At 33.9% G+C, this 23,982-nt stretch overlaps 1 protein-coding gene across 1 annotated transcript; it reads left to right on the plus strand.

Annotated features, from left to right (window-relative positions):
• The first annotated feature begins 14,815 nt into the window (after window positions 1-14,815).
• Window positions 14,816-16,554, plus strand: LOC133674364 (probable receptor-like protein kinase At5g20050). The gene has a single exon (XM_062095422.1). The coding sequence runs from the start codon at window positions 15,046-15,048 to the stop codon at window positions 16,399-16,401; it is 1,356 nt and encodes a 451-aa protein (XP_061951406.1). The 5' UTR covers window positions 14,816-15,045; the 3' UTR covers window positions 16,402-16,554.
• The last annotated feature ends 7,428 nt before the right edge of the window (window positions 16,555-23,982 follow it).

A 23,982-nucleotide genomic window follows, 5' to 3' on the forward strand; every position in this document is an offset into this window, starting at 1 on the left:
GAAATATTGACATGAAGTTGTGTGGATTGCCAAAAGAATTGAGCTAGCTATCAAGAGAGGAAAGATTGAAGGATCTACCATGGATTCCATGATAGTGATGAGAGTTGAATCAGAAGATGACTCTCAATTGAGAAACTTCAGTTATTTTGCCTAGTCAAGTCTTGCTCAAGCATCAACTACTCCAATGTCTTTGCCAAAGATAGACATTCCTTTGCCATGTGGGTTTTATTTACCAGCATCTGCCAGATTCCAGACTTTTGCCTGACTCTGACAGATCCCATCCAACCACTGTTTTTTAGGTGGTATAATCCAGACAAGAGATGTGATGTCATGGTGGGGTCCTCAGCCATTTCAATTGAACAATTGCAAGAATCGAGTCCGGAAGTTGGTGAGCAAAAGACGAGAGGAATCTGTGAAGGAGCTTGTCATCGATCATTTTGTCGCCAGAACATCCTCAGAATGACGAGTGATCGGAATTGCTTGGCAAAACAGAGATATTGCCAAAGAGGCTGATCTAGGAAGGGGTTAAACTGTCAATCATTTTTGTTATGGATTTTGCCATCTTGCATTTTGTTTTGGGGTCACATCTCATCCTTGAACGAAACATGTCTTTCCTTTGTTTCCCTGTTGTTTTGAAATCAAGAGATGCTTCTTTCAAAGGGTATTTTTACAAAATATTTTGATCAAGCTCCAACATGCGATTAAGATTAATCAATCCTGAAGATTAAAAGTATTTTGATTGCAGAAATAACTTGATGTTTGAAAATGACATGAGGTGACCAAACAATTTTGAACTCATACCTCTTGAAACTGAGCCACACATCATGTAGCTAAATTTTAAGTATGCATAATGACATGTAGTGGATTCAGTAGTCATGGACTATGAATCATGATGCTTACAAGTCCAAATCATTACATTGGATGAGGTCAAAATTTATCGATTCTAACCGACCTTACTTGAAATGAGAAAAGGCCATCTTTGTTATCCTTTCACATTTCTTGAAATATTATCCCTTGCGGTCCCCATTTGAGCCTGATAGAATATTTTTTTCAAGAAAACCCCGACTAGGATCACACCCCACACTGGGGGCAAATAAGAGAAGACAAAAGTGAAAGAGAAGGCTTAGAACAAAAGTTCAACGTTTGAGAGTGAGTTAAAAGAAAGAAGACCTAGACTGGGGGCATGTTAGAAAACTATGAGAAATGCTATGTGAAAGCCATGACCTTTAGCATCCATGATAAAGCCCTGAAGTTATCAGATGATTGAGATTGGTTATTCATCAAAGAAAAGTTGGATTTGGTTATGACCTATGTTAAGAGAATTCTGATATTTGAGAATAACAAGGTTATATGTCACTTTCTATACTATGACAACAAGAGAAAGAGAATTGATGAATAGTTAATGTTGATCCTAAGTCTTTGAAACCCTCAAACACCTTTTGAGCTTGAATTTTCCTTTCTTTCATAAGCCATGAACCATAGCCTGCATTACATGCTTTTAAAAGCCCTTTTTGATCAAGTAAGCAATCTGAACCGATAAATGGCGCTCTCAAAACTTGAAGAGCTTTTCCATAAGAGTCGTGGCTTCATGAATTAAGCTACTGGTTATTATGCATACTGATAAAATTGGTGCTAAAAAAGGAAAACAATCTTTCTTGATGAATCCTCAAGTTTTGACTTTGAGTCACCAGTTTTCTTTGAAATTAACAGAAGGTCACCTCATCACATACCCTCAAGAGATATACCCAAGATCAAAGATTAAAACTGATACAAAGAACCATGAAGAAAGTCATTTTAATCTTACAAAGGGTTATTTCTGTTTCAAAATACAAGACAATCAAAGGACTATATTGAATAGTGTGTGTTGGGTCTTTGACCAAAAAGCTTGATTTTCAAAAGATCTTTTCCAAAACTGATATCTCTTTGATTTCATTTCAATAATTAGACATGAATAGACATGATCTTTGAAATATGAGATTTGATTCCAAAACAAGAAATGTTGTCAAACAAAAGCATCGATTGAGTTTGCAAAATCCTTGATAGAAATGACATCAACACTTCTCGAGACTCCTTGAAAAGTTGACCACCTTGGAGCAATACAGTGGATCCAGAGAAGGAAAACAAATAGTATTCAGATCAGCTGGGGGCAATGAAAGATGATCAAATGATGAATCAATGCACTGAGGACAATGATGTTTAAAGAAAGCTAATCAGCAGAACGAGCATTCAAATCATTGCACGGGGCAATATTGTTTAAAAACAGTCTGTGATATAGTGAATTTTAGCAGCAATTGATGAGCAACGCTGCATTTGAAGGATATTTTTATATTTTCATCTTGGTTTATCATCTCCAATATGGCTATGACTTTTGAATGATGTTATCGCATAGTTGCATTTGAATGAATGTTGGAAAGATGCACCCACCAAGACTGACTGTGGGACCATCTGCTTTGAAGCTCAAATGTACACTTCACCGCATGAATATGGGTGATGAACATCATTGATGATGCCAACACATTTCCTTTCATGATCTGATTTGACAAGCTGAGAAGAATCCATGGAGAAGAACATTGAGCTTACAACGATGAGCCTTTTACTGCAAGCTATGAGATGCATGCTCAGATGACTTGATAGTTTCCAAGAAGGTTGATGATAACATATACTTGAAGGGTATGTTTCAACTGGAGGCAAGTTCATGACTGATTAACAATCTTGATGGGTTGGCATGATGCACACAACCAATCAGAGGATAATTCTCAGAAGAATCCAAAGGAGATAAAATCCTTCATGATGAATCAAGCAACACCACACTTGGGGGCAGAGTCAAGCTTGATAAACAACAAGAGCAGTAATCGTCGTAGACAGCCCGAGATGGGCACTGCACTTACATGTGAGTGGAAGGCTAGCATACGAATGAGCTAGTACATGGGAAGACCAAAGAAGGCCTTGGTTAGCAAACAAAAGCACCCTATGACGATGGATCATCAAAGGGGGGGGACCTATATTTCACATCAGGTAAGGATGCATGCATGTCATCTAACCTCAAAGCATTGCACATACTTGTGATTTGTTACAGAAAGATCCTCAATGAAATCCAGCAAGGTTGTGGACAAAGAAAGAATCATTGAGTTGATGATGAAAGAATCGGTTTAGATCCTGAAACGAGAAGAGAATGAGATGAACCCTGCCAATAGGAGAATCTCAAAGAAAAGAGGAGATTAACCCCATCATCAAGAGGAGTCTTCAAGTAAACCTTGCAATCAGGAAGCGCCGTTTGTCAGCCTTGTCCTGTCAGGACTGCTCCAACCAAGTCTTTTTGCTAGGTAAGTCACCATCTTCCATTTGGGTAGGTCACCCATTATAACGCGACCACTTCACATTTTTTCTATCTTCCACCTGGGTAGGTCACCCATTATAACACGACCACTTCATATTTTTTCTATCTTCCACCTGGGTAGGTCACCCATAACAATGAGACCACTCCATATTTTTTCTATCTTCCATCTGGGTAGGTCACCCATTATAATGAGACCGCACTTCACATTCTTTCTATTTGGGTAGGTCACCCATCATAATGAGACCGTTTTTCACATTCTTTCCACTTGGGTAGGTCACCCATCATAATGAGACCATCATTTTTTCTGGGTAGGTCACCCATTAGAATGAGACCATTCTCTATTTTTTTTTTACTTGGGTAGGTCACCCATTATAATGAGGCCATTCTTCCCCCTGGGTAGGTCACCCATAAGAATGAGACCATTCTTCCCCTTTTCCAATTGGGTAGGTCACCCATCACAATGAGACCATTTTTTCTGGGTAGGTCACCCATTAGAATGAGACCATTCTCCATCTTTTTTTACTTGGGTAGGTCACCCATTATAATGAGGCCATTCTTCCCCTGGGTAGGTCACCCATAAGAATGAGACCACTCTTCCCCTTTTCCAATTGGGTAGGTCACCCATCACAATGAGACCATTTTTTCTGGGTAGGTCACCCATTAGAATGAGACCATTCTCCATCTTTTTTTACTTGGGTAGGTCACCCATTATAATAAGGCCATTCTTCCCCTGGGTATGTCACCCATAAGAATGAGACCACTCTTCCCTTCTTTCCATTTGGGTAGGTCACCCATCATAATGAGACTATTTTTTTTACATTCTTTCCACCTGGGTAGGTCACTCATTACAATGAGACCACTTTTTACACATTTTTTAGTCTTGATTTAATGAGGTCGCCAGATGGGATCTCATGTAGCTTTGGTTAAAGGAAATCGCCAGATGGGATTTCAGGTTGACCGAGTTACACACTTATTCTTTGTTTCGGTTTAATGAGGTCGCCAGATGGGATCTCATGTAGCTTTGGTTAAAGGGAATCGCCAGATGGGATTTCAGGTTGACCGAGCTACACATTTTTTGGTTTTGGAAAAGGAGATCGCCAGATGGGATCTCAAGATAAAAAAAGAGAGAAAGAAAGAAGAAAAAAAAAGAAGAAACATTTAGAGTTTTTCTTTACAAAGCTTACTATGCGAAACATTGAGGAGTTTTGCTTCGTAAGCATTGTAAAGAGGGGGCATCTGTTGCTACCCAATTTTTGACCCATGTTTTGATAAATTTTCAGAAAAATCCAAAAATAGCGAAAAACATTGAAAATCCAAAAAATACATTTTTAATATATTTGCATCGTTTTTAGCATTTTTAGCATCGTCTCAAAAGAATTTAAATTTTTGAAAGACATTTGGAACGCGTTCAAATTTTAATGCGTTATTTTTAAAATCATTGATTTTCTTCATTGAGTCGACGTTGATATTGCTCGTTTTCAAAAAATACAAAAAACTTAAGAAAAATCAAATTTACAAAAAAAAAGAAAGTTGAGGGACCAATTTTGAGATCCATGCAACATTTTACCTATAAATACTGGTCCACAACTCAAACAAATGGGGGGGGGGGCAATTTTGCAATTAAAGAAAGCAACCAAAAAAAACCCCTAAGAGCTGAACTTTTTTTCTCTCCTGCACCCTAGGCAGCAGCCGCCAGCCCCCTCCCTCTTCTTCATTTCTGGCCGCCAGCCTTGGAGAGACCCCCCATCCTGCTCAGATTTTTATCATCTTCTCCTTCACAAGGCTGCCCCCTCCCTTGGCCAGAAACAAGGAGAACCAAAGCCACGGCAAAACCCCCTGCCTCTCCTCATTTTCCTTCTCCCAAAACCAGCCAGAGTTTGGCCTTTTCCCTTGCCTAAAAGAGCACCAGGGAGCACAAAAATAGCCCCCAAAAGACTTTCCCATCTCCTTCTTCGCCTGAGCCACCACCACTGGACCTTCCACCTCTGCCTCTTCCCCTCACAGCTCTCCCAAAACCGACACAGCCTTCCTTCTCCCTCTTGACAGCAATCAACGTCCAGAGCACATCCAACATTTCCCCATTTCCTTCTCACGGTCTCCAGCTCCACCCGACAGAGGCCAGCAGCAGCAGCCGATCTCCATGCCCGAAGAAACAGATCCACCAGCTCCTTCCCTACCAGCAACGTCTGCTTCCCCTTTTGTTTCCTAAACAGCAACAGCCACTGACACAGGAGACCAGCCCCGCAGCAGCTCCTTGCTTCCTCAGGCCGAACACAGCGGCAGCCCCGCTGTCTTCTTCCCAGCCTTCTCTCAGTCCCACGACGACAACAGCTCCACAGCAACCCAGCAGCGCCCACAGACCTGAAGCAGAAGCAGAAGAAGAGGAAACAAAAGAAAACTTGCAGAGAGAGCAGCAGATCTGAACAAGGAGAAGGAAGAGGAGCCGATCTGAAAACAAGGCCAAAACAGACTTGTTTGTTGCGTTTTTTGGTGTTTTTGCAGGTCACCGCCGGTTTAGGAAGACAGAGGGGAAGAAGGCATTCCAGATCCCCTGATTTTTGGAGTTTCCGGCGGCGGCGCGTGAACCCACGCGCCGCCACTGTTCCTGCGACACTGTTCCGGCTTGCAGAAGTCCTTCCTTGCAATTTCTGGAGTTTAGGGATTATTTTGTAATTTTAAATTATGTAATGTAATTTTTGTTTAGTGTTTAATTTTTTATAATTTTGTAATGTGATGTATAAAAAGAACCAAAAAAGAAAAGGAAAAGAAAGAAAAGAAAAGTATAGTGAAAAGGAAATGTGTGATTTGTACTTTGTTTATGAATGTTTTTTTTTTGTATGATAAAATTGTAAGAATAAAGAAGAATTTAATATTTTGATTTGATCACGGATAAAGAATTATGAACTTATATGTAAGTCGTATTTCTAAAATTCGATGAAAGAACTGAATTTTTAAAACTTCTTTAACACATCAAGTCCACGAAGCAGCTTACCTCAGGTAGGGTGCGTTAGGGGTGCTAATACCTTCCCTAACCACAACCAGTCCCTTACCCGCAAATCTCTGATAAGACCAGTACCCGGGTTTCCTAGTAGCCTTCAGTTAAATACTAGGTGGCAACTCCAACGAACCAATCAAATCAAACGACAAAAGAAAAATCGCCAGCAGACGCCGCGTGGATTTTTTGCCGTGCGACAATCAACATAACATCCATTACTATAAGATATTCATCTTTTAGAGTTGTAATATTTAAATTTATAAAATCTATATATACCTTTAATTTGCTATTTTTTAAATACTGACATTATGTTTTATGTTTACTCAACATATCTTATTGGCCTAATAAATCCAGCACTAATGGGCAATTCAATTTTTTTTCACATGAACAACCATATTTGGAGTCATTCTTCATAGAGGTTGCCTACTTGGTTTAAAACCAGACTTGATTGGTAGATGTTATTCGACCAAACTTTTGTTTAAATTAGATAGTTTATCATAATCCTAAGCAAAATAATGTTTATAAGTGTGTAATTATGCTACCAGTTCTTTATAACATTTTTCTAGTATGTTTGCACCAATAAAAATTGATTTAAGGTTGTATTTAGTTCTCAAGTTTACTTCAATTAACATGTCTTAAACTTTAGCTTATCCATCATCAATCATTGGTGGTGTTAGAGGAAGACTTGCCATATTAGGTATGATCAATCCATAATCTTGATATGATTTTATTGAACAAATTTTATTTTATTGGCCAATATAGCTATAAGGTTCATTAATAGCTTCAAAACATGTTGTTAACTCATAATAACTTGTTTAATTCTCTATTTATCTTTTTTTCATTTTCTTTCAATTATAGGTTATGTAGCCTAACAATTCTACTATAAGTTTCTCTCTATATGTGCTATCTTTTTACTAACTGAGAAGTCAGTGAGGCAATCTATGTTATACATGCCTATGAATTATACTGAATTAATGTAATCATTGTATAACCATGCGTCTACCATCCTTGAATCAATCATAAATTATTTATCATCTACTTAAATTATTCAGTTGATTCATTTGGTAACCAAAACATCAAAGCTTAATGCAATGATGATGGCACACACATGTTAACGCGTATCCAATCTCATCCAAATAAGGCCTTGTAGCTTATCCTTACTTCTACTATAAAGAAAGTTATATTAAAGGTTATTTACCCAATGGTTGGGTCTACCTATAAAACCCGTATAATATCTTTTATGCCTTTTAAAAAATCTAACATAACTACTTCTGATAGGATCATATCAACTTTGTTATGGTCAACCTTAGTGATTAATGATCAAAGATTATGGTATACTATTGAGTGAGACACCATTATCAACTATGATTCCCTATACTAGTACATCGTTAAAGTTAACTTTGATGTATATGGGTTTTAAATGATGACTCATAGCTAATGTTGATTTAGAAAATATGAGTCCTCGCTCTTGTTTAACCACTAGTTTTGATTAATTAACATTAGTAACTTTTATCTTTTATTTTGTGTTGTCTGCATAGTCACTGTCCAAATAAAGCAATTGGCTAGGCTTGGCTTCAAAGAAGTATGGTAAGGTGAACACCATATTAGTTGATATGACTATTTCATAGTCGCTCACTTTTGTATTATAAGGTTTTTCCAATTTATCATTCTCAATATGTTCACCTATCTATTACATTAGGTTTGATAACTCTGGTCATTCTTTTTCTTTCTATTATATATTATTATAAAAAGGGTTTCCAAACCTTTATCCTTTATACAATCATCCAAGAAACCATCAACATAGATAATCATGTAATTTTATTCGTTTAGTTGGTCTTCTATTTGAATAAGGGTATTTATTGAAGCTTTTTCATTGATTATAGGCCGACATTATTGTTTTCCTTGAGTATTATTAGTGTTGTTTCTTATACGATATGTGGCTATTCTCCCTTTAATGGTGGTGGTTTCATGACAAAATATTTCTCGTTGCTTATGTTTTAAAGCTAATGTTATCTTCTTTTCATGTTGTATAATATATAATGACTTGATGGATGCTATAGTAATTATGTATTTTGTACAAGCTCCTCAGATGTTGGCGTAACACTTTGGACAACTTTATTCTATAATTGTGGTTATTAATTGTTCCTACCTGTACCATTATAGCATAGATTGCTTTTTCTCACCATTTTAGAAATAACATTTTTTACTTTTCTGGAGATTTCTTCAGTCATTTATCTCTTTAGTAGATCATGGTCTATTACAAACTCTTAAAACATAGGTGGTGTAGAGATATAAACCTTCTTCACCTTTTTTACCAAGATGTTTGGTTGTTTAATGATTTTGTCCTTAACAAAGATTATCCTATGAGTTGTTTTGTTGTTTTGCATAAACTTATGTGAGAACTTATCAAGTACCAATCACTTTAGTACACCTTTTCTAAGTCAATTAATTATTGGTTAAAGCTGTTTGTTTTTTTACTAGTATGTGTGATATACAAAACCTATTTTATAAAAAAGGTGTATGTTTATGCATCTTCTCTCTTTACTAAATTGTTAAGCATTCTATCTTTTTAAATTATGTTTTGGAAAATTATCCATGATTCTATCTCATTTTCAGATTTAGGAGATGTTGTGATGGTTGACAAAGTCATCATCATTCTCACCACTAGGCTTGGATGATTTCTACTATGGCTAATGCTTATGCTCTTCATTGTTGGCTAGTCTTTTAGGCTTAAGAGTTTTGGCTTATCGATGAGGTAATACTTGCTTCATATTGCCACATAAATCTTCATCTTTTAGAAAAATTAGGTGGTAGGTAAATCACTTTTATACTTTATTATGAGGCAAATCTTAAGCTTCTCAAACCATCCCTTTAGTTTTTCAATTGTACGTGTAGTTTTTTCCAATACTAGCATCCATGACTAACTTTAGCTTTTTGTCATGGTCGATCAACTTTTGTTTTTTAGAACTTTTCTTTTTCAAGAAGCCCATCCAAATTAGGGATAGCCATGATTATACTAACTTTAGATAGTGGGGTTATCATCCATTTCACCTTTTTATTTAGAAAAGGGACGTGTCCAAATTCTAAAGCCTTCAAGATTTGGTTCCTAAAGACCTTATAATTGTTAGTGTCGTGTTTTTAAGAGTCATAACACTTACAATATTTCTTTCATTGAATTTTATCAATAATCAGGATAATGTGATTATCAAAGAGCTTAATTTATCCCATATATATCAACTATTCAAAGATTTTTTCAGCTCTTTTGACATCAAAAGAGTAGTCCTTCTCTTCAAATGCTTTGATTGCTTTTACATTTTCTTAGTAGGTTTAATAGCCTCTTTAGGCTTTTTTAATATCATAATCCTAAATGGTCTTCCATTCTTTATTTATATGAGTGATATCAAACTCTTTATTATAGTTTAAATTAGTATGTAAGTGTTTGAATAGCCAACAATGTATATTCCCTTTACATGTTTCTTTTTTACCCATTTTACTAGCATCTTCTTAAAATAAGCAACATCATCCATTAAGGTGTAGATGTCTAAATACTTGGTTTCTATAAACATTTTTCCTTATATTCCACTAGATTCCATTTAATAATAACTTTAAGCACTCCATTTTACTGCTAATTATAGTGCACTTAGTTTATAATGTCTTAAATTACAAGGCATAAATTTCTATAATCTTACATGGATCTTGGACTATTCTAGCTAAATCAACCAATGTGACCTCTAGTTTTTTCCTATAAAAGTGTTCATGGAAGTGAGTTTCCATCTTGTCCTAATTATTGATTGAGTTTGGTGGTAGTGTGAAGAACCAGTGGAAAGCAAATTGGTTAATAACAAACTAAATAGTCTTATCTTGTTAAAAGGGTTAGTTTCACAATCTCCATATTGGTTAGTGAATTTAGGGATGCGTTTCTTTGTTTAATGGTTATCCTTTTTAAAAAAGTTGCTTGAAATCTATAATCTTTATTTCTTTAGGAATTGCATACAGTCTGTCAACCTATTTAGAATACAAATGATTGTAGTTAAGTCTTGTTATTTATCTAACTTTTAGCCCAATCTCTCTTAATGTTATACTAGTTCAATTCTATTTATCCTTCCCCTATGTTATTGATCGACAATAGAGAATTTTTATGCAAGAGGATTGAGGTTTCCTTATTATAACATAACTCATGTGTATATAATTATATAGTAAAAAGTTTTGGCATGGGATAAAAGTTATGTGGGGCTAAATAGTTAGCTTGTGCTTGTTTGTATACCTGAAGAGTGGCTAGTGTGTCAGAAGCTATCATGTATAGGTTTGTTGTGTTTGATACATTTAGAAATACCATATTGTATAAGGCATACTAATTCTAAATATCCTATATTATAGTGCATGTTGTTATAGAATTCTCTAGGATATGCATCTAAATTTGTAGGTTCATAAGTTATTAGGCTTATTTTAATGATTTTTTTGGTATCTGATTTAACTAATTAGAAATGGCTTGCATGGTTTAGTTGACCACCACTATATCGTTATGATAGATCATGTTAATAGTGTTTTTTTATCTTTATATTGAGAGTCCTTATATCAGTAATAAAGAATTTTATATACCGATCACTACCAGAAAATTGATAAATACAAACGGAAATACCGAGGGAATATTTCCGTCGGTAAATTTTCGAGGGATTTTACCGACGACAATATTCCCTCGGTATATACCGAGGGAATTACCGTGGGAAAAAAAATTAAAACAAAGCAAAAAAAAATGATGACGTGTCATTTTTACCAACGGAATTACAGACGGAATTTATTCCGTCGGTAATTCCGTTGGTAAATTTGTTTGTAAATTGTGAACACTGTTCATCATGTTAATTACAAAGGGAATCACCGACGGAAAATTCTGTCGGTATTTTCCAGAGAGTAAATCACCGACGAATTGAAAAGTCGTCGGTGTTATTTGGCGGTTTTCTGAAAAAATTCAATTAATTTAAAATTTTCATTTAAATATTACAGATGGAATCACCGACGGATTGAAAAATCATCGGTAATTTTTTGGCGGTTTCTGAAAAAATTTTACAAAATTGAAAATTTAAATTAAATATTACCGATGGAATTACCGACGGAATAATTAAAAAATATTAATATTTAATTATCCGTCGGTAAATCCGTCGGTAAAGCGTCCCAATAAAAAGCCTGAATGCCCTTATTTCATAAGAGGCAGACCCGTTTCTTATTATTATTATTCTTCTTCTTCTTCTTCTTCACTATATGTAAAAAACATTATTAAGGTATGTTTTCTTCTTTTTCTTCACTTTATGTAAAAAACATCATTTCTTATCTATTTCTTTCTCTTCTTTTCTCTCCTCATCTCTTTCTCTTTTCCTCCATGCTTGGGTATGTCTTCTTCTTCTTTCTTCTTTTATCCTCTTAGTTTTTTTTTTTAATTAATATGCTTAATGAAATTTTTTCTCTCTCCTTAGCTTCACTTGCAACTACATTAAGGTAAGATTTTTCTTTTTTTTTCTTTTTTCATGATTTTTTTCACTATATTTGTTTTTTATTTTATTTTTAATTGTTTTTGTTCTTAATAATTGTATAAATGTTGTTGTGAGATTTTTTTTTCATATGAGATCAATTTTTAGTAGATTTATTTATAGGATTTTTAAATTTTTAGCAATTGCAACTTCATTTTTTTCATATGAATTTTTTTAGTTGAATTTATTTTTTTATTTTATTTATTTGTTGCAAATTTGTTTGAATTGATTTTCTTATTCTTTTTTCCAAGCATTTTGAGTATATATTATACAGTGTTAATTTATGTTAATTTAATTATTTTATAATTTTATAAAATGATTTTTTTTAAATGTTTTTCAGTAATTACCGACGGAATTCCCGACGGAATTTCCGTCGGTAATTCCGTTGGTAATAAAAAAATTATTACCGACGTGTCTGTTCCGTTCGTAAATCCGTCGGTAATTATATTACCAACGGATTTACCGACGGACAAAACATTACCGACGAACGATTCATCGACGGATCATTTTCGTCTTTGATTCTGTCGGTAATATAATTACCGATGGAATATGTGTCTTACACCGACGGAAAAATTCCGTCGGTAAAATTGTTAAATCTTGTAGTGGATGAAAAATGCTTATTCAGAAGCAACTATGTCTGATTGGATGGAAATTATCATAATTAGTTGTTACTATCATAAGACACTGCAGGTTCATAGAACAGATACATGTATGGCTATATATAGGGTATTGATGCACCAAAGTACCTATTTGTGGTTGGTGGAGATGATCCTATTGGTACTGGTAAATTATAAGGGACTGAATATGAACATTAAAGGTGTATCCAAATACAATTCTATATTATAGTGATAAGTTAGACAATGAAGACCCATCTCTGAGTATATTTGACAATAGTTGATCCACTATAATATGGGAAAATAGTTGATTATCAGGCTTTTAATGACCAAAAGGTTTGCTTATGTCCATTGTTTATACTAATTATTTGTCTACTGTAACATTGATGACTTTACCTATGTTTTTCTTTGGAGGCATGCTTTAATGGCTTTGGAACAATTTTGAATCTATGTCCTACCAGGCTTGCCAATTAACTCTACATATAATTGAAACTATGATGAGGTGACAACTGCTTCTATCCAACGAGAAGTGGGATTCTAGAACTCAAACCCTTAGAAAGGTTATATGTTCCAAGAAGCAACACCATGCAAAAACGATAGAAGTTTAAGGAAAAGATGATCATATGAATCTTAAGTGCATAAAAATAATAATAAAAAAGCAGTAAAGATAAAGTTGTAAATAAAAAAAGACAATAAAACCCTCTAGAAGAAAAAAAAGATAAATAAATTATTGAAATTAAATATGTGGGGTTGGTCATCTTTCCTAGTAGCTGGTATGACCTATTTATACTATTACAATGTTTGAGTTTAATCATATACAAATTGTCTCTATAAGATAAGGAGATCACATGATGAATACAAGTTGAGTTGTATCTTATTAATAACCATGTGAATCCTAATTAATCTACAACTATAACCAGTTTAATGTGTTGAGGGCTCCCATTTTGAGTAGGAATGAACCTCTTGTTAACTTGGGTATACTCAAACTCCTGCGATCGATTGCTTTTATTTGGTCAATTATAATTCTTGATTACCTGGCCGACTGCTTTTTAGTTCTTTAGTTGATTAAGACAATTTAAAAATGGTTTATTTCACTTTACTTAATCGATTTTAGCTTTCGAGTATGGCAGTGTACAATGATTGTTTTTATTTGATTAGACCGTCAATGCTTATTTTTCATGTAAACAAATTAAATTAAAATTTTAATTTATAAACAAATTATAAAACTAAAGTTAAAAAAAAAACCAACAGAATGGCTTTCAATATAAAAATTTAAATCAAAAGTTTGATAGTACATTAGTTGCTTGCTCAGTATTCTGAAATCATGTCCGTTTTCTCTTGATTTACAATTCTATTATCCGTGAAGTCACCCAAGTCGGTTTTGGTTTGTTCATTGATAGTAGTTCTTATACAAGCCTTGTTCATCTATCTATATTTGAAGTCGAGGCCCTGGTCAAATTATTAGAAGAAGTTATGTTTTAGTATTAAATTTGTTCTCATGCACCATCATCATTATCATCATCATATATATATATATATATATATATATATATATATATAAATTATGCGGTGAGGATCGTGAAAGAACAACCACCTTGATTTGACTTTGCCATCGAGTTGTCATGACTTGGGCTTAAAATACTATTATTAATTAAAGAGGATGATAATTTGAATTATTCAAGCACTGCATGAGTTCACGGTGGATGAATTACTTTTTCTAAGGGTAAACGACGATCGAGTATACGTATATAATATTATAAATATCAGACTTTCCTTTCCCAAATTTAGAAGGTGAAGAATGGTTCCACGGCAGGATTTACCAGTAGCATAGTAGCGCAAGAGGATATCTAGATCTTACCCATGGCCTAAAATCTGCAGCCAATCGAGAATATATATATATATATATATATATGTTTCCTTTGCCAGTAGCAAGAATGCCGTCTTAATTCCAAAGTATGTCAAATAGAACGTTGGTGATAGTATTTGAGGAAAAGATTGCGAAATTAGAGAAGTGTCATGTAAAATCAGGTATTAATTTTCCTGGTGGCCATGGACCTATTTTATTTTTCTGAGAAAGATAGTCAGAGGCCTTTGTAAGGGTTAAATTATGACATATATCCGTCCATTAAATTGTCGTGTGGAAGTTTAGAGGTTTCGTATGCATCCACGACGTAATTCCAACGAAGTGATGCTCTTTCAGCGAAAGAGAGAAAAAGGATCGCTCTGCGTTTTTTTTTTTTTTTGTTTTTTTGTGGAAACAAGGACTCACAAGAAAGAAAGTGTGTTTTATCTTTGAAAGAAAATTACAAAAATAAATAAATGAAAAAAAGAAGTCTTCTTCTAGTTGATAGTTTTTTGTTTTATTATTATTATTATTATTTTATGCATGTATATGCCATAAAAATGTATCCATTTTAACAATTTATCCCTGTCCGAAAGTACGTCTCACCTCTGGAAATGGTCACCGTTAATTTGGGGTTCTTTTGTCTACCTTCCGAAAGCAAACATTAATTCATGACCTAGTTTTCTGTAAACAAAAGGAAGACAATCTTTCTGGGAAATAGAAAAGAAGCTGTAATGGAGGACAAGAAAGCAAATATAATGGCAGTTTCAACCATTATTGTCCTGTCCATCTTTATCATCGTTGCTCGTGTATCACTAAAACTTTCCAAGCCTTTTTTCCTCATTGCAGGGGCAAGTGGTTCAGTGATCCTTGCAGTCTTTGCACATCTTATTATCAGAAGACGATACAAACATAGCAGAAAGTTGTTAGAGAGTCAATTGGTTTCTCAAGGCATAGAGCTTCGGATTGAATACAGTTTTCTTAGAAAAGTTGCAGGTGTTCCTACGAAGTTTCGATACAAGGAGCTTGAGGAAGCAACTGACAATTTTCGGGCGTTGCTTGGCCAAGGATCATCAGCTTCAGTCTTCAAAGGTATCCTGAATGATGGAACATCTGTTGCTGTGAAGCGGATTGAAGGAGAGAAGCATGGAGAGAAGGAATTTCAAGCGGAGGTTTCAGCAATCGCTAGTGTGCAACATGTGCATCTCTTGCGCCTTCTTGGATATTGTATAACTGCCGGAGGGCCTCGTTTCCTCGTTTATGAGTTTATCCCCAATGGATCATTGGATTGTTGGATTTTCCAAGGAAGAGCAAACCGGAACCAATTACCAGGAGGGTGTTTATCATGGGGCTTAAGGTATAGAGTTGCCATTGATGTCGCCAAGGCACTTTGTTACCTTCATAATGATTGTCGATCAAGGATCTTGCACCTAGATATCAAGCCAGAAAATATACTTCTGGATGAGAATTATCGAGCAATTGTGGCAGATTTTGGCCTTTCCAAGTTAATGGGACGAGATGAGAGTAAAGTTATCACTAATATCAGAGGGACTAGAGGTTACTTGGCTCCAGAATGGCTCTTGGAGCACGGAGTTTCTGCAAAATCTGACGTCTACAGTTATGGGATGGTGGTTTTGGAGATGATTGGAGGTCGGAGAAATGTTTGCTTGGTGCAAAATGGCAATGATAAATCTCAAAGGAAATGGCAGTACTTCCCAAAAATAGTCAATCAGAAAATGAGACAAGGAAAGCTTATGGAAGTGGTTGATGATAGGCTAGCAGAAAGTGGAGGTATTGATGAGAGGGAGGTAAGGAGATTGGTATATGTAGCTTTCTGGTGCATACAAGAGAGGGCTCAGCTTAGACCTAGCATGGGTCAAGTCGTTGAGATGCTTGAAGGCCATGTACCTGTGGAGGAGCCCCCTGATACCCAAGTGATCATTGTTGATTTGTTGGCCATTGATGAAGAAGAGTTACCTGATGCACATAACATGGCTCCCATGGCTGCAATTCAAACACATCTAATAGACAACAACCTTCCTACCACATCAACTTACTCGTTAGATATGTCAGTTCTTTCTGCAAGATAGCTCATAGATGGCCTTTTACAAAATGATGCTCCTTATTATGCTTCAATGATATGTTTTTATTATAACAAAAGCTAAATGGCATGGAAAAATCACTGTAAAACAAAAAATCTTTTATTGTAGATTGTAATAATACTTTTACTTTTAATTTCTTATCTTTTCGCGAGCAAAAATGTTTCTTTGGCTCTTTTTTTTATCTTCTCATTCATTGCTTCTTCTCTCTCTTTTTTCTTTTAACTTTTTACAACTCATATCACAAAGAGAATGAAAGGGAATTGGATGAGAGGAAACTATAGAGAAAGGAAACTCCTTCTCAACCAAATCAGCAAAAGAAATGGAAGAGAAGAGGGCATCAAATTAATAGAGAAGAGGATAGAGTTGCGACGAAGAGAAGAAGACAACAAAGAAAGTGTGGAATTTTATGGTAAGAAAATTGTGTGGTTTGCTTTTGTCTGTTCTTAAGAGCTTAATGTGATTAATTATTTTTCCATTAACAAAATGGATGTATCTAATGAGAACATTCTTGATCTCACCATTAAACTCGTAAATTTTTAAGGAAAAGTAGTGGACTTTATGTGTTCTAACATCAAAGGTGAGATTTTTTTCCAAAGATCTAACATGTTTTTGTTGTTTATTTTTAATAATATTAGGAGGATTAGAGATGAGTAACAAAAAGTTTGGATAATAAATTAATGGACAAATAAAAGAACTTTGAGTATGTTAAATCAACATTTTATTGGAGGACAATGAGTATATCCTTGCATTGTTAACTAGAAAAGCTTGCAAGAGTAATTTTTCTTTGTTTTTTATCAGAGTTTTTTAAAGTTGCAAGAGCCCGGGCATGTATCTAACAATTGGTATTAACATAGCATAGTTTAGCTTAAATTCTACATCTATTTATTGAAATTCTTTAGTGTTTGACAAAGGTATTTGTTTTTTTTTTTTAATAATACATCAGAAGTTCACAAGGAATTATTAGTTAGATGTCCTGAAATCATTCAATACATTTGCATGAGTTTTTTGGTCCTCAACAAAACCATTACCTTTACTTGGCTCACAAAAATTATGCAAATCCAAGACGCCAGACCCAAGCACCCAAGTTACTTAGGTCTGGCAACCATTCTAGACTCAAACACCTTGGGTCTGGTAACCACGCTACACCCAAACATTATAGGTTTGGCAACCAAGCCAGGTCCAAGCACCCATGCTAGACCCTAGTGCTATGGGTTTGGTAACTAAGCCAGCTTAAACGTCAAGGCTCTGGCAACCATTCCAGGCCCAAACACCTTAGGTTTGACAACCATTCCAGACCAAAACGTCCATTAAAGCCCCAAGTGTCATGAGTTTGACAACCAAGTCAAACCTAAGCGCTATGGGTCTAGCAACCACACCAGACCCAAATGCCCATGCTAGATCTAAGCGTCATGGGTCTGAGAACCACGCCAGACCCAAGCTATTTGAGTACAATATCTTGGGCCTGACAAGCATGCTAGACCCATGTTATATGGACTAGGCAAAAATTGTAATGGACAAGCTTTGATTTTTATTTGGATTCCACTCTCGCTGTCATGGTTTTGTATTAACTACTTTACATCTTAAAATCTTTCTATCTATGTTACTCTTATGGTTTGTGTTAATTTCTCTTTACATTATTAGTTAAGTTTATGTTATCTTACATGTTTAACACAAACATGAACTAAGTTTAGTGTAATGAAAAAGAAAAAAATGTTGCGGCAGAGCGCGGACATATATCTAGTGTTATCTATTTTAGGATTGCAATTTAAGATTAATGCCTTTATGGATACAATTATGCGTGAAGCAAAAATATATACAACTGATTGATTATTTTTTGTGTTAACTGAGATGGAGTTTGTATACATAACTATCATGTTCCACTTCGAAGAGAATTTAGAAATTTGATCATGCCAATTACTGCCCCAATTAGGAGTGAGATTAAAACGATATAAATTACACAGGTTTTACAATTTGTTGTCAGAATCTAAATTCTTCCCTAAAAAAATTTGAAATTAATCTTGAAAACTGCCTATTACTATAGATTTCATGGCACTTGAACCAAAAAGTTCAAGTGAAGTTGAAGAAAGATCAGAGACACTAGAATGTTTTTTATGTATGTGCCTCATTAAGTTCTCTAATAAGTTGATCCAAATATAAATCACAATCCTACATAAAATATGATTAAATAAATTAAACAAACTAATATATTAAAAGTCATAAATTGTTCTACTTAACCTTTTAGTGACCAATTTATCAATGTATTTTTTATCCCTTCATCAACAAAATTCTGATTTAGACATTTAGACATTATAGTATGAAGTGTGTCTACTTTGTTAAATCATGTTTGTTCTCAACACCATAGTTATTGATTATTTGAATAAGATTTAAAACTCTTTTCAAATCTTTTTTCAACTTTGCATTAGGATTTACAATCAATACTATTTAAGAACATATAAAACATTTTCTCTAATTCACCTAGGGTGGTGAATCCTTTTTTGATTACCTGAATACCTTAATGTAGTTCATGTTATACCCAATATTTGCTCATATATTATCATTGATTAGGACAACATGTAGTAGGATCAAAACATAACATTCCTTATATAAGATAACTTAATGATCTCAAGTTTAAGGATCACTTACATAATTGTCACGCGAGCATTTCCATAAACACAAATGATCTCTCCATATAAAATTATCATGCAGGTCAGTTTAGTGTACATGTCATTTGACAAGCACCTATATATTAGTTCTAGGTATTCCTTGTCGCATCCGACATTGTGACGACCTTTAAAAAAATTAATTCGATGAAAAGAATAAAATTGTCGACATCTTGTTTTTTTGGTAAAAGGTCTTGTTTAAGGAGTTGTCACCTAGTATTATGGTCACTAGAAACCCTAACTGGTCAGTAGAGATTCTATGGTACGAAACTAGTTACATAAAAGGGAAGATATTATCACCCCTTAAGAGTCCTACCTAAAGGAGGCTGCATCACTAATTTTGTCTTAAATTGCTAAGGGTTTGTTGTGTTTTTATCTTTGATGGCCTACCTATAATATTCATGACTCTGGCACCAATGAATATTCGGCTACAGACATTTTCAACTCTGGCGTTGGCAAATATTACGTAGGAAAAAAAAAACAAAGGTATTCCTAATTCTTGCGTCAGTGAATAAACCAATAAAATGAATCTAAAAAAAAGCATACATTTTTTTTTCTTTGTTTTTTAAAGAAAAAAAAACAAAATGTATTGAATACCAGATTTGTATTTCACAGTAAAAATCCACTGATCAAATATACAGTGAAATACCCTAAAAAAAATGTGAGGGGCTTACAAATAAATTCAAAAGGGTCCACAATTTTTTTGGAATTTTCTGATATTAAAAAGAGGGTCATTTAGCCAAATATCAAAATAAAAGGGACTAAAATAAAGGGGATTGAGCCAGCAGTACCTGAGGCCCAGGCCTAGTTTTTTCCCTTTTTTTGGGTTAGGTTTGACCCAACCGGTTTCTATCCGCAAACGTGAGTGAACAATGTTAGTGAATTATCTTGCAAAGCTGGAGAAACTTACCTGGAAGCTGGACGAAGGCAGTGGCATGCTTTGGACCCCTCTGTTCCTCTTTTCGTTTTCATTTCCTCTGGTTCTTTCTTTTCTTTTGCTTTCTCTCAGTGCAACCTTTGTTTATGTTTGTTTGTTTTGGTGTGTGTCTTTGTCCCTCTATGTTTTTCTCTTCTCTGTACCTCTTCTTCATTTGTTCCTCTATATTTTCTATCTTCCTCCCCCCGCTTTTTTGCTTTTCTTTTTTGTTCACGTTCTTTCCCGGGTTCTACTCCTCCCTGCTCTTTCTGCCTTCCCATCTCCCTCTGTTTGCGTCTTCCTTTTTTCCTCCCCCTCTTTTCCTTTTCAATTCCTCCTGTTTTCAGTTTTGTCACCCAGTTCCCCTCGATTTCTGGTCATCTTTTGTCCTCTCCCCCCTGTTTTCCTTTTCAGTTCCTGTGTTCTCCTTTGCTTCTTCAGGTTTTTTTTCTTATTCCTCTATGGTTCTTCTGCTTAGGATGAAGACGATGGTGATGAAGATGATGGAAACAATTCAGATTAATAAAATTTCTTAATTTTTTTTTCCTTATTCATCTTAGCCATATCTTTATAGGAAAAGAATCCAAGCTAAATTTGAAGTCTACAAATCAAAAGGAAGTAAATAACAAAATTCATACAACCTCAGTTGACAAGTTTTGTGATGCCTTCCCGAACTCCGATTGATCTAAACTTTTAACCCAATGTAGGACAACATGTCAGGATGCTTCATATAAAATTTTAAGCCTGATCCAACAATCGAATTAAAAATTATAACTATCATGTATTTTACATTAGAATCTGAATTTAATTGTTTTTTCATTGCCCAAATTGTATCACTCTAGTTTTTCCACTCATCCCCCTGTGTTTTTCTAATTTTCATGCTTCTATTTTATTGCCTCCTTTTGGTCATGGCCTTTCTCTGGCTTTTATAAAGCCAGATAATGCCATGCATTCATGCTTAAGTAATGGCATGCATCGTGGGGGCTTGGGCAGCTGACGTCCGTTTTTTCTTGGTCTAATGAAGTAAAGAAGATTAACAATGTTCTTTGAAATGACGCCATTTTGGGATAGGGATGGCCATTTGCAGTTTGGTCACTGAAGTCTTGAAATTGTATAATCAGGCCCCTGGGTAAATTGTAATTGAACCCCTTTATTTCAGCACCATTTATAAAATGGTCCTTGTACTTTAATTTCTTACATTTTGGACCCAAATCAGCCCCAAAATTTAGTATTTCTTCAATTAAGCCCCTGATTTCATTAATTAAGCTAATTCCAAGTTCAATTAAGTCCTAAAACTGATCAATTCTTCAATTAAGCCCTTGATTTGATTAATTAAACTATTACAAAGTTTAATTATGTCCCAAAACTTTCAATTTATGTTGTTTTGACCCAAATTTCAATTTATTTTTCATTCATTTCAATTGTTTTTTTTATTTCATTCATTTTTTCATTTTTCATTTTTTTCCATCATTTTTCATTATCATTTTTTAGTATTTTTATAAGATAAAAATAAAAATAGTCAAAAATTGGGTGATGACATTCCTCATATCTCAATTTATGAGAATAACTACTTCCTTTCGTAAAGAAAATAACATTAACTCTAGATTGATTGACTAGTAGAGCATTGACTATTAGCATTTAGAACTAGTACTTTGATGCAATAGAAATCCCATAATTATAATAATTTTATAATTTTTTCTATAAAGTATTTTTGTCTCAAGAATTTTATCTTTACTCTAGATTTATTTATTAAATATTTGATGAATATTGAAATTAAATATGTTTACATGAACAAAGTTAATGCCACGTGTAACCAACCAATTGGTTACATGACATATATACTTACAATCTCCCACTTACATTAAAGCCAACCACTCATGCATCAAATACCGTATCATTGTACTTGATGATAATACTAGGATAGTGGCTTAGTAAGAGGATCTACAAGACTCTTTTCAGTGGGTACTTGCTCTATCTTTACATCTTTTTCTTTATATGATTCTCTAACCAAATGAAATTGTCTAAGTATATTTTTAGATAATTAATGAGATCTTGGTTCTTTATTTGTGTAATGGCTATATTGTTATTATAGTACAAAGCTACTAGATCAATAAGGGTAGGAACCACACCTAGTTTTATTAATGAACTTCTTGATCCAAACAATCTCTTTTGTCCTTCGAAACGCAGAAGTATACTCAACTTTAGTTGTAAAATCTATTTTAGTCTCTTATTTGAATCTCTTTATTTAGATTAAAACATAACCAAATTGGGTTTTATATTTTCAATATCGTATTGAAAACTAATATTTAAATAACCATAAACTACTAGTTAATCTCCTACATAGACTAGAAAAACATTATTAGTTCTTCTTAAGTACTTAAGAATGTTTTTAGCTATATTTTAGTAACATTTACCTAGATTAAATTAGTATTCACTCGTATGTTCAAAGCATAAAATATATTTAGTCTTATATATAGCATTGTATACATTATGGATCTTATATTTAAAGTATATGAAATCATATCTATCTCTATCGATCTTTATTTCCAGTATATAGGTATATAAGTTGCTTTTCTCATATAACTTATAGAGAAATTCTTAGATAACCATATCTTTACAAAGTATAGTAAAGAAATGTTATTTTAAATTAATAATATATCGTCCACAAATAATATTATAAAAACAACTTCACTCTCACTAACCTTTTTATAAACACAAGGCTCATCCATGTTTTTTTTCAATGAAATCAAACTCATTGATTATCTTATTTAAATGGATATTACAACTCCTTGAAGCTTACTTAAATCTATAAATGGATTTGTATAACTTGCATACTTTATTGGAAAATTCTTTAGATTCAAAATTTTCAGGTTGTGTCATACACACTTCTTCTTAAAGATTCTCATTCACGAATACATTTATAACATCTGTTATTACTCATTTTTTACCCCACAAACAAATCAAGAAAAAAAAATAAAAAAAAATCCAAAAATACAAGAGGATACTCTTGAACAACGCCTACAAGATTGTCCAAGTTGATGATGAAGGACCAAAATGACAAGTGAAAAAATTGAAGGACTAGAATGTATAAAATTGGCAAAATTAATGACCCAATTTGGATTGACAAAAACCCATTCGATGAAAATATTTTTATTTGGGGTAAAGAATACAAATTTGAATGAGTAAGGACTTAATGAAGATTTTGGAAGGCTTAATTAATTTTATTAAGGACTTAATTGCTAGAAAAATCAATTTTTTGGAGTCAATGTGGATGTTAATTGAAAAAATTAAAGTTTGGGGATTGAATTTGAACTTTAAAAAGTTTAATTGGTAAAATCAGGTGTTAAATTGTGAAAAAAATTAAAGTTTAATAGCCATTTAGGGGTTTCATTGAAGAAATTTAAAATTAAGGACCAAATCATAAAAAGGTGTAAGACTTCAAGGGTTGAAATTGACCAAATCAGATGTCAAATTGAAGAAAATTAAAAGTTTGATGGTTAATTAAGGGTTCAAATGCTCAGAAAACAAAGACTTAGATAAAAATAACATTATACTTTGCAGCTGATGATTGAGTTTGGTAGAGGTGAAATTGTATGAAATTAAAATTTTGGGAGGCAAATACGAGTATAATTAAATGCAATTGGAAGAACATAGACTAAAATGAAATTTGTTAGATCCCAGATTAAAAACTCTAATTTCTAGGGTTTTAACCTAAACGACGTGTCGTTCATCCACTATTCATTTTTTTCATTAGCAGTTTTGGATTAATGGGTTTGCACCTTCCAAGAACTCGTTGTGGAGTTATAGACCTCCACTTGGAATGACTTTTTTTACAAATGGAAGAAGAACATCCTCCTTACAACCCTATTTCTATGAAATTGGACGTTTACATCCCAATTTTTCCATAAAAATCTCCAACATCTTGTCCATGATCAACCATCACTGCATTTTCAGATTTTAAGCTGATCAAGTTAGTACCTTAAATGTGAAGCT

The sequence above is a fragment of the Populus nigra genome, chromosome 15 (genome assembly GCF_951802175.1).
Source record: "Populus nigra chromosome 15, ddPopNigr1.1, whole genome shotgun sequence".
Taxonomy (NCBI): domain Eukaryota; kingdom Viridiplantae; phylum Streptophyta; class Magnoliopsida; order Malpighiales; family Salicaceae; genus Populus; species Populus nigra.